The sequence below is a fragment of the Cervus canadensis genome, chromosome 18 (assembly GCF_019320065.1).
Source record: "Cervus canadensis isolate Bull #8, Minnesota chromosome 18, ASM1932006v1, whole genome shotgun sequence".
NCBI lineage: Eukaryota > Metazoa > Chordata > Mammalia > Artiodactyla > Cervidae > Cervus > Cervus canadensis.
Window position 1 is genome coordinate 21,838,266 of NC_057403.1, and position 17,521 is coordinate 21,855,786.

Consider the following 17,521-nt stretch of genomic DNA (forward strand, 5'->3'; position numbering starts at 1 on the left):
AGAGAGTCAATTCCTAGGCAGATTGATAAGAAGTCCGGGGCCCCAAGGAGAAAGGGGTCTGGAATTCTCAAGGAGGAAGAAAGGACAAACTTTTTTTCCCCTCTACATTCCTTAGGATTATATAACAATAATGTATCCTGCTTGAGGACAGTCTCTGGAGTAAACCTTCTGGCTAATCCTGTTATCTTAAAATGTAAATTATGGGAGTAGGTCTAGTGAGGTCTTTACAACCTCCAGACATTCTTTTGATTCAGTGTAATAACTAATTGGAGAGTATATACCTCCACTGCTAACACTAACAAGGGGGTATTTTTTCTGCCCGCTTCTGATGCCTATGTCAGAAGCATTCTCTATCTCCTTTATACTTTAATAAAACTTTATTACACAAAAGCTCTGAGCGATCCAGCCTCGTCTCTGGCCCCAGATTGAATTCTTCTCCTCCGGAGGCCAAGAATCCTGCTGTCTTTTCATGGTTTCAGCAAAAACCTTTCACCAGGAAGCCCAGAACTCAATGTTGAAGAAAAATAAATCATTCTCGACTATCTAGTGTGTACTGCGTTCTTTCACTGAAGTCCAGAAATACAGAGTCTTTTCTCAGGCCAGGCAATATTCAAACCAGTCCCTATGAATCGTCTCATTTAATCCTAAGGATAGCAACGTGAGATGGGGAAAGCCAGGCTGACTGAGGTGGGATCTTTGGCTCAAGATCAAAAGGTGCTGAATGAACTGAGAGAGCCCTGCTTCATGTCGTTTCTTCCCGCCTAAAGGTCAGGGCAGCGGGTGAAAAAGACCAGGATGTGGTGGTTCTGGTTTCCCCTCCCAATCTCTGGCCCCTCTTTCCCTTCACCCCCAAAGTAAGTTGCAGAAACTTCCACAGAGAAGCTTGCATCAGTGTTTTCTGTTATTTTGGTATCAAACAGGTGACCATGATCACCAGCTCTGGTCTCAGACAGGCAAGTCCATGGCTAACCTCTGGGCCTTGGACCGGGTCTCGGGGGGGGGGGATGGCCCAGTTCTGTCCCAGGTCAGGATGGGGCTGCTGGGACACAGGTGGTAGGCCCAAATGGTCAGTTCCTCTTCATGGTTTCCTTGATCCACTCCAAGTAGCTGCAGACTTTGGTGTAGACGCCGGGCTTGGTGGTCGTGTCGCAGGGGACATCACCCCAGGACACAATGCCCTGCAGGACACCCCCACAGACCAACGGTCCCCCAGAGTCACCCTGTGGGGAGAAGGGGAAGCTTGCGTGGGAACCCATTCCCATCTTCACCACCATTCAGAATCTCAAACAAAACCCAATCCAGCTCTACCCCCATGCAAACCCATCCCAGCTCAACTCAGGAGGACTCAATTTAATCCAAGCCAGTCGAACCCAACCTCAACCCAACACAGCTCAATACAACCCATGTCCAACTGCACCCCCCACCCAGCAACGCAACCCGAACCCCCCACCTTTCCCATTCAAAATTTAACCTAACCCACATCCATCCTCACTTGCAACACAACCCAGCCCCAATCTTCCCGTCTTTTGCATCCCAAACAAAATTCATCTCCATCCCCCATTCAACTTCGATATATTTCCCATCTGAAAAGAAGCCAAACTCATCCTCATCCTCAAGGGCCTGCCCAAACCACATCGTCCACCCCAAACACAACCCAAACCCATCACCTCTCTAAGCCCATCTCCCACCTCACCTCCATCCTAAGGGCCCTTCTTTCTCCCTTCCTCAAACCTATCCTCAGCATCTTCCCTGGCCACAGCAAGCAAAACCCGGCCCCCTGTTCCAACTCCCAAACCGGTTTCCCGCCCTTTCCCTTCCTTCGGTGGCTCCCTGCCAGCTCTGACCTCACAGGAGTTGGTGCCTCCGCCCTCCACACCCGCACACACCATGGTGTCCATCAGGCACCCCGCATAGTCCTTATTACAAGACGCGGTGGAGATAATGCTGATGTTGGCACAGTGCAATGTATCCGGGAGTCTCACTGCAGAGGACGGTAGAGTTGGAGCGAATCTGTAAAATTTCAGGCCCTTGTCCCCTCCGCCCGAGCCCTGGAGACTAAGGTCCTCGAGGGAGGCCTGACAACCCGTTCCATCCTTTTACGCACCTTGTGACTCGGGGCTCCCTGTGGCCCCAGGCTCCTTGTTAGCCACCAGGCCCCAGCCGGACACCACGCAGGCCTCGCCGGCCTGGGGGCAGCGCGCAGGCAGCGGGACCGGGCGCACTTCGGCGGTGACACGGACGGGCCGGGTTAGACGCAGCAACATCAAGTCGTGGCGGTGGTGCCGCGCTTCGTATCGCGGATGTGGGATGATGCGAGAAACCGTCCGCAGTTGCTCCGGGCCATCGCGCTTGCGCAGATTGTGCTCGCCCAAGCGCACTCTCAGGAAGCTGTGCGGGCGGGCGAGTGGTTACCAGCAAGCGGAGTGAGACGAGGACAGAAATATCAAAGAGCGGGTAACTCGGGGTCCCCTGACCTTTTGGGAATCTGGAGATCCTGTTACCCTTTCCCCAAGGCCCTGGAGCCAATAGTTCCAGCCCCGGCCTCTCAGAGACCAAGGTGCCAAAGCCATGCACACACCTGGAACTCAATCCCCCGGTTCCAGCTCTTTTCTTATTTTTCTCCCTCAGAATCCACAATTCTCAGATTCCTAGACCCTCCCACCACGCCCCCTCAGGACCCTAAACTTTCATACCGGGTTTGGCAGTGGGCTGCAGACAGCACCCACTGCGGCGAGATGAGGGAAGCACCGCAGTTGAAGCGTCCATGAGCGAAGAGTGCCACCTGCCATGGCTGGGAGTGGGGCACACACTCCTCACCCCTCCGCACCTCGTCACTGTCGTCCTGGGCCACTGAGAAAGGAGAGAGAGGAGATCCCTGAGAAAAGAGGCCTTTCCCTTGCACCCTACACCTGCTTTGCACCCTGCCCTCACCACGCATTTTCCAGATGTTGCCTTCCCCCAACTTCTTAAGATGTCCCTGTTGTTGTTGTTTTGGCCAGCGGCATGCAGAACTTCCCCAACCAGGGATCAAACCCGTGGCCCCTGCAGTGGAAGCCCTGGGTCTTAACCACTGGACAGCTAAGGAAGTTCACTGAAGTTGATTTGTTTGTCTGTTTGTTTTTGCCCCGCTATTGATTTTTTTTAGCACAGCTTTCTCTCTAGCCTTTACAACAGCTACTTTAAATGAAAAAAGTTTTTTTTTTTTTTTTTTTGGCCATGCCACGTGGCATGTGGGATCTTAGTTTCCCCAGCAGGGCTTGAACCAGGGGCCCCTGCAGTGGAAGCACAGAGTCTTAACCACCGGACAGCCAGGGAAATCTCCACCTGCTGCTTGTTCCCTCCAGAACCATCTCCCTGCCCTTAGCTCCCCACCCACTTGATACAGGACTCTAGGAGCAAGGACAGGGAAAGGACGAGAGGGCAGGAAGCCTTCTGTGAGAGGAAGTGGAGACAAGGATGATAGATTCAGGTCCAGACAGATGGTCACTTGGAACCAGCCATTCAAGGTTGAGCTGTCACAGACATCAAAAAGATGCGGCCTCTCAATATGTATGACACAAGTCTTGGCTCCAGAGTCTGGACATCTCAGCCAAACGCAGTATCTTACAAGGACACAGATGTGGCCATACAAGGTCATGGGCAAACACAGGGGCACAGTCAGTCTTCCCAACGTACGAACTGATATTACCAACACTTTCAGCTGAAATTCATGTGCACGTACGTGGGTCACAGCTTTAAGAATCACAGCACATAGCTTCATGTGTGTATGTGAATAGGGACAGTTAGGGCACGTGTATGTACGTGTGTGCACACGCACACATTCACAGACACATATTGGGACATAGAAGCTCAGATCAAGTCTCCTGTGTGGATCTGCATACACAAGGTCACAGGCTTGCACACTTGCCCATGGGGTCTGAACAACAAAGTGAAGTCCTTAATGAGGATACACAGGAAGAGACACCAATACACACTCAGGTCCCCAAAGAGTCATCATCAACATGAGTCTATAGTGTAGTGGTTAAATCTGAAGTCATAGAGTAAAAACTCCTGTATTCAAACGTATTATCTGTAAGACTTTGAACAAATTGTCCTCTCTGTACCTCTATTTCCTCATCTGTATAATGGGGTTGTTTTAAGAATTAAGTGGGAGAGAGAGCAAGAGAGAGAGAGAGAGGGTGTGTATGATGCCTGGCACATTGTAACTGCTTAATAAATATTAGTTATCTTAAATAAAGGGCATATAGATTTACTTATGTAGGCACACATGTGGATGTTCAAGTTGTGGACACAAATTTAGCCAAAGGAAGCCTGATGTATGTGCAGATTCACATAAAGATGGTCAAGGTCAAAACTGTGATTCCTTCCCAAGCCACTTTGTGGAGATTCAGAGTTATAGAACTGACCCAGAGGGCCAGAACTCAGATGTGAACCCACTAGCTCAGACCCAGGGAGACACGGAACACAGAAGTGGCATTCAAGGTCAAAGACACATTGCTGGAGACACGGGCAGCCAGGGCATGTCACATTTATCCATCTCTAGATCAGCCTTCTAATCACTCCCTTGGTGTTCAAGGTCACTAATTGAGTTTCACGGTTGGGGACCAGGCTCACACATGTGGTCAGAATGCAGACACATCGGGTAACCCTTGCACACACACACACTCCCCCCACCCACACTGTACTGCGCACAAGTACATGAACAGGAAAGGGTCAAGATCATGACCCCCTACACTGGGCAATGTCGATATGTCCCCCTCAAGGTGACAGCTGCCTAGGCGCACAGACACGCACACCGGGACGGGCTTCACACAGCCATACATGCTACCCGGCTCCGGGGTCAGGAACTGGGCCAAGGGCCCTGGCCAGGCCAGGGGAGGGGGAGAACGCGGATGTGGTGGACAAGGGGCTTAACACTGGAAGGGTGGGGTTGTCCTCGGAGAAGGTCGGAGGGTGTGGGCTGCACAGCTGGGCACCGAGGCTGCACCTGGCCAGTCGAAGCTGGAGGAGGGTGGAGGCCCCAGTCGGGTGCAGCGGGCAGGTGGGGGGATGGCGGGGGGGGGGGCGGGCAGAGAGGAGGGAACGTGGAGAGTGCCGGAGGGGAGGCTGGCAGCAGGGCTGGGGGGAGGTCTGAGGGGCCCCCAGGAGTGAGGGTCATGTGGGGAGAGGTTAATTACAGTCCACCTTCTGCTTGTCCAGAGTAGAGGCATCAGGTTACACTTAATTTCTCCATGGGGGGTGGCTGAACCTGGTCTGGAGTTCTCCTGTCACCTGGGGTCACCTTGACCTAGAGGCTACCCCTCTCTTGAGTCACAGCCCCCTCCCCTGTCAAATGAGGCCACCCAAGGGGCTTCCCTGATGGCTCAGTGGTAAAGAATCTGTCTGCAATGCAGGAGATGCAGGAAGATGTGGGTTTGATCCCTGGGTCAGAAGATCCCCTGGAGGAGGGCAGGGCAACCCCCTCCAGTATTCTTGCCTGGAGAATCCCATGGACAGAGGAGCCTGGTTGGCTGCGGTCCATGGGGTTGCAGAGTTGGACCCAACTCAGCACACATGCATGCATAAGCTTTACTTACATCGTACTATTGAAACCTGTATTGTTACAGGTAGGTTGTCTTCTAGAGAAGGCACGCAAGGATCAGAAAGGCAAAGCAATTTCCTCAAAGTCACACAGCGAGAAAAGGGCAGCCCCAGGACTCGAAATCAGGTCTGGGTCCTCCAAGGGCCGTGTTCATCATCACAGGGACTCCGGAGCAGCCCCAGGCCCTGACAGCACTTGGGGTAGGGCGGGGACCCCGGGGGGGGGGTCGGCGGGTGGCTGAGGTGGGGGTGGGGGCAGGGATCCTCAGATGGTCCCCTTGGACCCGACCTGGGCCCACCTCACCTGCAGACGCCAGCAGGAAGGAGAAGGTGAGGAGAAGCCACATCATGACGGAGGGACCAGGGCTCTGCTGACGTCTGGGGAGGGGAAAGGGTGAGCTGGTGTGAGGCTGGCCCCTCCCACCCCCACCTGGACCCCTCCAGGTACGAACTCATCCCACTGTTTCTTAAGACACCTCTTCCCACCATCCTTGTACTCCACCCCAACTTGCTTTTCCTCCTGGGTTCCCCATCTTGCAGGAGTCTGCTGTTCCTCCAGGCACTGAGTCAGACTCCCCAGCGTCCCCATGGCCCGGCAGACCCCAACATCATTCACGGGCCTAAAGGCTCTGGCTCAAGATTCACCCTTTCCCCAAACCCTATACCAGCCTCTTATCTGGCCTCTGGGGTCCACCTCACTCAGCTTGTCTCTCTACTCAAGTCCCACACCCCCCACCCGCCTGTCCTCCCACATGGCCCCCACAGAATGCCCCTACGCTTGGAGTTGACCAGCTCCCTTTTCCACTCGCAGACCCCCAGCTCCCCCGGGATAAAGTCCCAGTCCCCACAGCCTCACTTGCAAGGGCCTGAGTGTCTTCTCCCCTTGCAGGCTCCCTGGCTGGGTTTCTCATGACCTGGCCCTAGAGGCAGTGAATTCTCCCATTTTTCCCTTCTTGCAATGTCATGCCTCTGCACTTTTGTTCATTCTGTTCCTCCTGCCAGGTATGCCATTCCCTTCAAGGTCCACTTCTGACCTCCCCTGAGTCAGTGGGGTCTGCCTCCCCTTCCAGACCCAGAACTCCCTAAGGGCAGTTCCAGCCTGATTGGACTCAGGAATCCCAGCATTGCATGGTGCTGGACAAGCTTGGGGCTTAAATTAAAGTTTGTCTTCCCTTCATCTCTGAATTCATATTTGCCCTCTGAGGCTCAGCCCTCAGCTGAGCTGGGAGACCCTGATGTCTAACAGGTATCTCTTCTGGGTCCTAGAGTGCCTGCTCTGATTTCACCCCCAGGAATGCTCAGGTCAGCCCCTTTCTGCATCCCCAGCACTGCCCAGCCAGGGGTCTGGCACAGGGGAGGTCCTCGGGAGATTGTGCTGAGCTGACCTACTCTGATGATAACTCCTGACCTTGGTTCCTGGCTCTGATACAAATGCTTTTGAAGATGTCCTTCTGATTCAGTCCCTCCCCTCCCCCACCTCCCCAACTGCAGCTCCGTCTTACATCTCCAGGACATTTTCTTGGTTCAGGTCCAGCTTGGTGTCTCGGTAAAGAACACATGGACCTCCCCAGGTGCCCTTGACATGAAAATACCTCCAGGCAGTCCATATCTGCTCCTTGGAACCCGGGCATCTCCTGTTTCCCCTAGACCAGCGCGGACCTGTGTCCCTCCTCACTCCAAGCCCTCTCCCCCATCTCAAGGATCTCACCCCCTCCAGATCCTCCAACAGCATCTGGGGCAGCTTGGATGCCAGAAGAAAGGGAGCTGGCACCCCAACGCCTGAATTTATAAGCTCCCAGCTCCACCCGGGTCTTGGGGGAGGGGGGAGGGTGGGGTGGGAAATGGCTGAGAGTCAGTTTACAGGCGGGGACGCCTAGGTGGCTGGTGGGGCGCGGGACAAGGCCTAATGAGCATTTATGAGGCTGAAGTTTTTGTCTGAGTCTATGAGGAGGGATTTCCCTCCTAGGGGCAGTTTGTCTGGGGGGTGTGGGTGGAGGAGGCAGGCAGTAGGGCAAGAGCATAAAATTGGAGGAGATCAAAATACAGGGCCAGGAGTCTGGAGTATGTAACTGGAATTTGGGCTCTGGAGTGTAGAAACTGGATTCTAGAGCCAAGCTTCCTGTGCCTGGAGGAGGGTTCTGGATCTTGGACTCTGGAGCTGGACAGGGATCCCCCTAGTTCTGGACCCCTGATTCTGGATTCTGAACTGTCTGCTCTGGATCGTGGATCTCTGATTCTGGATTCTGAACAGTGGATTCTGGATCTGGATATTCAATTCTGGATCTTGGATTCTGGACCTAGACACCCAGTTCTGGATGTTGGAGTCCGAGCCCCCAATTCTGGATTCTGGATCTCCAATTCTGAATTCTGAGTTTGGGGCCTAGAATCAAGCAATCATGATCTGGAGTCAGGGGTGGATTTGGGAGTCTGACTTCTGGAGTTCAAGTCTGGAATCTGCATCCTGGACCCTGGCCTTTGAGTGCCAGGTCTCAGGCTTAGATTCTAGATCTGGTGCCTCTGAATACTAGAGTTCAGATTAAGAGTCTGAAGTCTGGTGTTTGGAATATAGGACTTGAGGCCCTGGGGCCTGGAATATGAATGATAAATTTTGGATTTTCAGTTTGGGGGCCTGGATTTCTAGAGTGTGGGTCTAGACTCTGAGGTTACATGAATTGACTCTGAAATGTGTGAAGTCTAGAGTTTCAAATATGTATTGTGTATTTAAAAACTGGACTGAGAGACAGGGGCCTGGCTTCCCATGAATCTGAGATTCCTAGAATCCTGACTCTAGAGCATGACTTCAGAAACTAGGAAGCTGGAATCCTTATTCTGGATCCTGTGGTCTTTATTGCGCATCCTGAGGCTTGAAATCTGGATTCTGGTTTTCTGGAGAATGGAGATTATCACTAAGGTAACCCAAAGCTTTGGGAATTTAGATTTGTTTTCCAGTGTCTCAGGACCGTAGAGGGCCCTGGGAAATTGTCTAGAGACTACCATGGTTAGTTTAACTAATGAGGAGGCACAGGGAGAAGGAGGTACTGACCTCAGATCACCCAGTGAAAGATGGGAACACAGTCCCTCCCTGTTTCTGGAAACCCATCACGTGTATAGGAAGGGGCTGCCTGATTGGGGCTGACTGTTAAGGATGTTCGTGCCAATGCCCAACCCTTGACTTCCCCACAGATAATATGGGAGAATGATGGCATTTAAGCCCCCCAGATGTCTCTCAGATATTCCAGGACCACAAACTCTTAGTTATTCCAGAATCCTAAGGTCTCAGTCATTCTAGAACCATAGACCTTCAAAATCTTTAGAATGTCAGACCTTCAGATTCTAGACTAGAAAGGCTTGTTGTCATCGCTCAGTTGCTAAGTCGTGTCTGACTCTTTGCCACCCCATGGACTGCAGCACGCCAGGCTTCCCTGTCCTTCACCATCTCCTGGAGTTCGCTCAAACTCATGTGCATCGAGTCAGTGATGCCATCCAACCATCTCATCCTCTGTCACCCCCTTCTCCTCCTGCCCTCAAACTCAAGATACTAAAATAGTCTAGGACTGCACATCTCTAGGCATTCTAGAATGCTACCATATTCAGATGTTCTGGGATCCCGCCTGTAGTTTGACTTTCCAGGCTGGAATCTACTCTAGAACTACTTTGTCTCCTTTTCTTGCCACAAATTTGTGCTCAGAGCCTTTGGACTCACAGTGGGCCTCTGCTTTGGCAGTTGAGCCGCCACTGTTTATGGAGTCTTGGCCTCGCATGATCTCATTTATCGTTCTGACAGCCCCCTGAGGTGGGCATTATTACAGCTTCCTCCTTAATATTGGGGCTTCTCTGGTGGCTCAGACAGGAAAGAATTTGCCTGCAATGCAGGAGACCCAGGTTCAATCCCTGGGCTGGAAAGCTCCCCCGGAGGAGGAAATGGCCCCTCCAGTATTTTTACCTGGAGAATTCCATGGACAGAGTAGCCTGACTGGCTACAGTCCATGGGGTCGCAAAGAGTTGGACACGACCGAGTGACTCACACACACACACCATACAGAGGAGACAGACCCAGAGAAGGGCATCACAGCGAAGGTCACCACGGAGGGTGAGATGAATCCTGCCTTCTGTCTCTGGGAACACCTGGTTTGTCTGTTCAACCCCACCCCTGGAGCCACCTCCCTCTGCTGGAGCCGGGTGGTGGCAAGGGGTAATCATAGCAAGGGCATCCCAGGTGCCAGGCTAAGCGCTTTCCATCACCACCACACGTGTTCCTGCCCCTCCCACTAGCTCTCACAGGCACGTATTGTGAGTGTTTCCCTGACACAGATGGGACTCTGAGCTCACACCAGCGCGCAGCCCAGGCTCCTACCTGACCTGAGCTCACGCTCCTGGGGAGGGTGCCCCGCCTCACCCCGCCCCCGACGCGGTGATGTCAACGCCCCGTCCATGCCCCGCCCACTCGGCCGAGTCAGACTTGGGGAATCAGTGTCCCCCTGGGCATGTCCCGAGACGTTCTTCACCTCCACTGAGGCCCTCGTCCCGCCTTAGTCTTTTAACTGGGAACACTCCCTGGAGTCTTTCTTTCATCACCTCCATGGTTCAACTACCAACCAAGGAGTTCTCCTCCATCTGACCCTAAACTCCAGCCTCGGGCAGCCACGCTCCTGGGAGGCCCCCCCAACCCACCCCCGGGAGGCCCCAGGTCTGTCTCACTCTGTGTCATAACTCATTTCTCTCTTTTCCTGAACTCTTCTCCTCCCTGCTTGCACATTTCCCGTCTCAGGGAGAGCCCCCACTGTCCACCCAGTCATGTGGCCAGACTCCCGCGGGTACTGCCTGACTCCATCCCTCCCCTCATTCCTTACAGCCCAGTGGTATCCACCCCTGTCCTTCCCCTCTGTCCTCTTGGTCTAGCTCAGGTGCCCCCCTCTACTCCTGGACCTTGCCCCAGCCTCCACCCTGGCCCCCATCCTCTAGTCTATCCCATCCTGTCCATCAGCAGTTGGCCTCAGAGGGTCTCTCTAGATGCGTAGAGCTGACCCCGCCCCTTCCTTGCTCACAGCACTTCCAGCGGCGACTCCCCATCACCCCTGAACAGATGTCTCAGCCTAGCGTTTGAGCCCCTTTGGGATCCCCCCACTGAGGGAACAGGGGGCTTCCCAGGTGGCACTAGTGGTAAAGAATCTGCTGCCAATCAATGCAGGAGATGCAAGAGATGTGGGTTGAATCTCTGGGTCAGGAAGATCCCCTGGAGTAGGAAATGGCAACTCACTCCAATATTCTTGCCTGGAAAATTCCATAGACAGAGGAGTTTAGACTGGCAGGCTACTGCCAGGGTCTAGCCTTGGCAGGATCCAGGGGGTACCCTCGGGATGAACGGTGTCGGTGAGAGAGAGAAGACACGTGAGACCAGCCTTGATAGGGCCAAGTCTGCGAGGGAGAGAGAGAGAGAAAGAGGGAATATGACCAGACGGGGGTGTTTGCAGGGTCTGACAGAGTCTGGCAATCCTTTATTTTTTACCATAGCTTTTATACCCTGAGTTAGTACATTTCTAAGGGAAAGATAGTTTAACATTATGTCAGCTTGTCCTTCACGAAACCAGGGTGTTTTCTGCATACTTCTTTGTTTATGAGGGTCTTGTACATTATCTTCTGGCCTTGGGGCCTATTAGCATTTTATGCAGGTCAGGTGAATGTAAACCTATTTTCTGTTTCTGTGGTGACCTTCTGCAGAAGTTGTCAGTTGAGTTTATCTAAGAAGTTTACCCCACACTGACTCTGCAACTTTGGTGACGCGGCCTCTGCCTAGCACTCCTGGCTGACAATTAACAACCATCTCATTGGTACCACACTAGGGCTAAGCTTTTATTTTTCTAGATCTATAACTATATTAACAATGGTTTCTATAACACAACCTTAGCACATTAAGAGCAAAAACACAGCAAGCAAATGTTAACCCAATAGCTACTTTTAGAATAATTTTTCTTGTGTTTTCTAATAGGGCTTCCTCACCCCCCGAAGGGCTCTATGTCTATTGGGGCCTTTATATGATCAGGTTCTTTATGTTGTTTTATGATTAGGGTATTATGAGCAGTCATGCATATTAGTACCAAGGGCATAAACGCATTTGCCAAACAAACTAAAATACCAGCAAAGGAGTTTAAATTAAAACACTCCTTTCACTCTGGATAATCTCATAAAATACCACCACCCGGGAAACATTGATTAAAGTTCTAAATTGATTCTTATTTGGAAAGAGATCGGGGAAGGCCTTCTGCTTGTGTCACAGAAATTAGGGAGTAGTCTCTTGAAGTAAGCATCAGAAAGACAGATATCATCTTTAAGGTGAGCGCTGGGGGCAGCTTTTCGGAATCCCTGAAAACCTGATCCTGATCTGCCTTGCCTGTCAGGTTTTCTCCTCATGACCTTGTCATGGGTGGGATCTCGTGAGCTGGCCTTTTTGAAACCCCTGAAAACCTGATCCGCCTTGCCCGTCAGGTTTTCTCCCTCATGACCTTGTCATGGGTGGGATCTCGTGTGCTGGCAGGCTACAGTCAAGGGGGTTGCAAAGAGTCAGACACGATTGAGCACACATGCTGAGGCAACAAGCTTCATCTTGAACCCCGTCTACCAGGGAGACAGACACTGCATCCTTTCGCCCTCCCCAAGGGACGCTGGACTCTTGATGCCCCAGGAAACTCTCCATGTGGTGTTGGGTCTCCTCTAATTTCATCTCTCCACAACCCCCTCCCCTTCATTATGGAGCCAATCAAAAGTAGTGTTTCAGGGTCCTGGCCCTTGAGTCAGACAGCCTGGGCTCAGACCCCTGCCCCATGGCTTACTATTTTGGAAATTCGGGTCTGTGCTTTCAGTCTCTCATCCTTAAAAATCAGGTAATTTTATTTAATAATAATCAGATAAAATCACAGAGTTTCACAAGGAGTATCTAAGACAGATACGTGTAAGAAGCTAAGAGTACAGAGTAAACAATTAATCCCACACAGGAGCAGATAGATGGTTGGGAGGGTAGCACCCCAGAAGTTCAAGGTCACCCAGGCTGCAGAAGTTGAAGAGTGGGACAAGAGAAGGGCAGGAAGTCCTTGGCTCTTTGGATGTGAAGCATCGCCTCTCTCTAGTTATCACTGCTCATCTGTGATGGGTCTTAGGGTGGGGGAGGGAGTGGAGAATAGATGGGATTGGACGAGATAATATGCATAGAGCAGGTGTGTAAGTCAGAATTAAGCTGGTGTGTGAAAGACAGGTTAACAGAGGACGTGATTCAGACGTTGACTCTGACTCCAGGCAGCCTAGAGTCAAATCCTATCTCCAACACATAATGCGGTGTGTCTTTAGGCAAGTCACCTGGGCTCTCTGTACCTCAGTCGCCCATCTGTAAGATGAGACTAATAATTGTTTCTGCCTGTTCGGAGTGTTTTGAGGCGTTAGTGTGTGAAATCTGTGCCTGGCACTTAATGAGTAATCCAGGCCATCATCTGTCCTGTTTTCCCAGAATCTTGGGGAGAGGTGATTGTGGGGTCTTTCTCAGAGCAGATTAGGACTTGAAGAAGCAAGGGTTCTCCCGTCTCTCAGTTTTGGTATCTTTTTCTGAACCCCCTTTTCCCAGTTTACAAGTGGGGAAACTGAGGCCAGGGGAGTGAAAACAGATGTGTGCGGCCACAGCTTCCAAGTGTGACTGTGAGCAGAGGGGCACGCCCCACGTACAGCTAGGTTTTCCCTGAGACTTTTTATACTTCTAGTGCGGCGCGGGGCGGAACCGGAAGGAACCTTCGCTTTTCTTCCTGTCCTGGGAGGGTTCCACCGCTAGGTGGCGCCAACGGGCGGCTCTGAGGGACGGGGCGGGCTGGGGGCGGGGACTCCTGGGTCCGACGGAGCGGGGTGTGGGGGACCGACTCAGAATTCTGGAGCTCGGGTTATGGTATTTTGTCAATTCCTAGCTTAATGACATTGTGGCCAGACAATATACTCTGTATATTAATATTTTGAAATATGTTGAGACTTGCTTCATAGCTCAATATGTGGTCAATATTTGTAAATGATGTGCAGTCTTTTGTTGAGGGAGATCTATATCTATATCTATATCTATTCCCCCCCATTCATGGATAGACTTTTAAACCCACTTTTATCCATTAATTGTAAGTAATATAAATATTCCAAAAAAAGGAACAGACACTTAATGGCGTCCTACATTTCAAGTTTTTTAATACAACAAATTTATCAAGCCATGAACCTGTAAGCAAGGTAGTCAGAACCCCACAGCCCAATCCCAGCGGAAAGGCAGGTCTCCTCTATCCTCTGCCGGGGTCCAGCCTCGGCAGGATCCAGGGGGTACCCTCAGGATGAACAGCATTGGCGAGAGAGTGAGAAGACACGTGAGACCAGCCTTGATAGGGCCAAGTCTGGAAGGGAGAGAGAGACACAGAGAGAGAGAGAGAGAGTGACCAGACGGGGGTGTTTGCAGGGTCTGGCAGGGTCTGGCAATGCTTTATTTTTTACCGTGGCTTTTATACCCTAAGTTAGTACATTTCTAAGGGGAGGATAGTTTAACATTACATCAGCTTGTCCTTCACGAAACCAGGGTGTTTTCTGCATACTTCTTTGTTTATGAGGGTCTTGTACATTATCTTCTGGCCTTGGGGCCTATTGACATTTTATGCAAGTCAGGTGAATGTAAACCTATTTTCTGTTTCTCTGGTGACCTTAACTGAAAGGTAGCAGTCTCATAGGGCAATAGTACAGAATAGAAGTATAACCTTGTTAACACAAAAATTAATCCTTCTGCAGAAGTTGTCAGTTGCATTTATCTAAGAAGTTTACCCCACACTGACTCTGCGACTTTGGTGAGGCAGCCTCTGCCTAGCACTCCTGGCTGACAATTAACAACCATCTCATTGGTACCACACTAGGGCTAAGCTCTTATTTTTCTAGATCTATAACTATATTAACAATGGTTTCTATAACACAACCTTAGCACATTAAAAGCAAAAACACAGCAAGCAAAACACAGCAAGCAAACGTTAACCCAATAAGCACTTTTAGAATCATTTTTCTTATGTTTTCTTAATAGGGCTTCCTCACTCCCCGAAGGGCTCTATGTCTATTAGGGCCTTTATGTGATCAGGTTCTTTATGCTGTTTTATGATTAGGGTATTATAGGCAATCATGCATATTAGTACCAAGGGCATAAACACATTTGCCAAACAAACTAAAACTAAAATACCAGCAAAGGAGTTTAAATTAAAACACTCCTTTCACTCTGGATAATCTCATAAAATACCACCACCCAGGAAACTTATTGATTAAAGTTCTAAATTGATTCTTATTTGGAAAGATATCGGGGAAGGCCTTCTGCCTGTGTCACAGAAATTAGGGAGTAGTCTATTGAAGCAAGCATCAGAAAGACAGATATCAACTTTAAGGTGAGTGCCGGGGGCAGCTTTTTGGAATCCCTGAAAACCTGATCTGCCTTGCCTGTCAGGTTTTCTCCTCATGACCTTGTCATGGGTGGGATCTTGTGAGCAGGCCTTTTTGAAACCCCTGAAAACCGGATCCGCCTTGCCCATCAGGTTTTCTCCCTCATGACCTTGTCATGGGTGGGATCTCCTGTGCTGGCTCCCAGCAATCCTCCAGATGGCATCTTGAAGGGGGTTGAGCAGCACGACATGGACAGGTCGAATCTGAGATAACTTCAAGCAGAGAAGCTCAGGGGACCCAAATAGGAGGGCCTGCTCCAGGGGCAGGCCCCATGGCATCACACGAATGGGGCAGGGGGCCAGACCTCTGCCTCCCTTCCCGGGCTTGAATGCAAGTATTTACCGGTGTTAAAAGAAAAAAACCCCATTTTACAAAAAGGGGACTGAGAGACAACAGTGACAAATAAGCCACTGAAGCGCTCAAGGGGAAAACAAGGCTTCCGTTCTGTAGACCCTTGACCTGGGTGGGACGTGGGGTGCAAGACGGTCTTGGAGGGGGCGAGGGGGCTGCCTTACTGAATGAGGCCTTGAGGTATAGTTTTGATAAATGCAGGCACCCAGGTAACTCTCAATCCCATCAAATTATAAAACATTGCGGTCTACTGTATAGTGCAGGAAACTCTACTCTATCAGTACTGTGTAATGATATATATGGGAAAAGAATCTAAAAGATAGTGGATATGTGTATCCATACAGAGGGCAACATGGGGTGAGATGGCTGGATGGCATCACTGATTCAATGGACACGAACTTGGGCAAACTCCAGGAGATAGTGAAGGACAGGGAAGCCTCGGGTGCTGCAGTCCATGGGGTCACAAAGAGTCAGACTTAGCAACTGAACAACAACGAGCCTTTCTATTCTAGAATCTGAAGGTCTGATAGTCTAGAGATTTTGAAGGTCTATGTTTCTAGAATGGCTGAGACCCTAGGATTCTGGAATAACTAAGAGCCTGTGGTCCTGGAATGTCTTAACCACTGGACCACCACGGAAGCCCCCACTCAGCCCTCTGATTCTGAGGGGCACTTATACTGTTGTATATGTCAATGCCTCATCCTTTTTATTACAGCGGCATTTGGCACTGAGTGAATAGTTCACAGTTACTCCTTCACGGACATCTGGGTGGTTTCCAATTTGGCTGCTATGAATAAAGCTCCTGTGAACATTCGTGGGAGGTTTCTTTTTTTTTTTCCCCATTACTCTCACATGAATACCTAAGAGTGGACTTGCTGGTCATGGGGTAGACAACGTATGTTTATCTTCTAAGAAACTGCCAAACTGTCTTCCAAGGCAGTAGTACCATTTTATACTCCCCCGCCCCCAGAAATACGTAAGAATTACAGCTGATCTACATACCAGCAATACACCATGCTGTCCTTCTTTTTAGTCTTACCCATTCTAGTAGATATGTGCATTTTGAAAAGGTTGAATATTCTTCAGATACTGGGTGCAGTGTTCTATATATGATGACTAAATAAAGTTCGTTAATCACGTTGTTCAAATCACATATGTCCTTATCCACTTTTATCTTGTTTGTTCTATTATTAAGAGGCTCCTTAAAATCCTCTTTACGTTTTTTAAAATCTATTATTTTTTTTTTTTTTTTTTACTTTTGGTCGCACTGAGTGGCTTGTGGGATCTTAGTTCCTCGACCAAGGATTGAACTTGCATCTGAGCCATCAGCAGTGAAAATAGAGTCCTGGCCACTGGACCACCAGGGAATTCCCCAAATCCTCTATCATGAGTGGGGATTTGTCTCTCTTCGTTATCTCATCATTTACTTTATATATTTGAGGATACTGAAGAGATACAGAAAAACTTGAATATCTCCTTAAGAATAGGTTCACAATATATTTATGAAGATATTCCTGGATATAAATTCTTATCAGTATATTCGATTTAGTTGTTGTTGGTTAGTCTCTAAGTCGTGTCCGACTCTACCACCCCATGGACTGTAACTGGACTGCCACAGGCTCCTCTGTCCATGGGATTCTCCAGGCAAGAACACTAAGTGAGTTGCCATTTCCTTCTCCAGATCTTCCAGATGCAGGGACTGAACCTGCATCTCCTACATTTTCAGGCAGCTTCTTTACCACTGAGCCACCAGAGAAGCCCCATTGTATTTAGTATAATAACAATTCCTTATATTCTTGGGCCTTCAGTCTTCTCTTTCTCTGTCCTAACTTGTCCCTCTCTCCATCCTCAGACTTCCCTACCCCTGCCCCTCAGATTCTTGCTACCAGTCTCCAGCTACAGCAGGTGAGTCCTGAGGCAACCACAGGTGAAAAATTCTTAAAATGGATTGAAGAAGACCAAACCAACGTAAGTCAACTAAAGTTGATTAAACAAAATAAGGAAATCCCATTAATTTGCCATTTGCTGATTCGACTTTTCAGAAACTGGACAACATCCACAGAATCAGTTTCTCTTAACCTCCTCCCAGGTATGTCTTCTTCCGTGGGGATCC

At 50.1% G+C, this 17,521-nt stretch overlaps 1 protein-coding gene across 1 annotated transcript; it reads right to left on the bottom strand.

Moving 5' to 3' along the window:
* Window positions 1–576: 576 nt before the first annotated feature.
* On the bottom strand, window positions 577–7,342 carry KLK15 (kallikrein related peptidase 15). Its single transcript, XM_043437055.1, has 6 exons — window positions 7,289–7,342; window positions 5,885–5,958; window positions 2,694–2,850; window positions 2,105–2,388; window positions 1,845–1,981; window positions 577–1,220 (listed from the first exon to the last, which is right to left on the bottom strand). Exons 2-6 carry the CDS (start codon window positions 5,928–5,930, stop codon window positions 1,068–1,070), a joined length of 777 nt encoding a protein of 258 aa, XP_043292990.1. The 5' UTR covers window positions 5,931–5,958; window positions 7,289–7,342; the 3' UTR covers window positions 577–1,067.
* Window positions 7,343–17,521: the final 10,179 nt, after the last annotated feature.

Coding starts and splice junctions, on each gene's coding strand:
- KLK15 (XM_043437055.1), bottom strand. CDS start 5,930: ATGATGTGGCTTCTCCTCACCTTCTCCTTCCTGCTGGCGTCTGCAG. Junction 2,389..2,693: donor GCAGCCCACTGCCAAACCCG/GTATGAAAGTTT, acceptor CCGCCCGCACAG/CTTCCTGAGAGTGCGCTTGG. Junction 1,982..2,104: donor AGGGAGCCCCGAGTCACAAG/GTGCGTAAAAGG, acceptor CGTCCTCTGCAG/TGAGACTCCCGGATACATTG.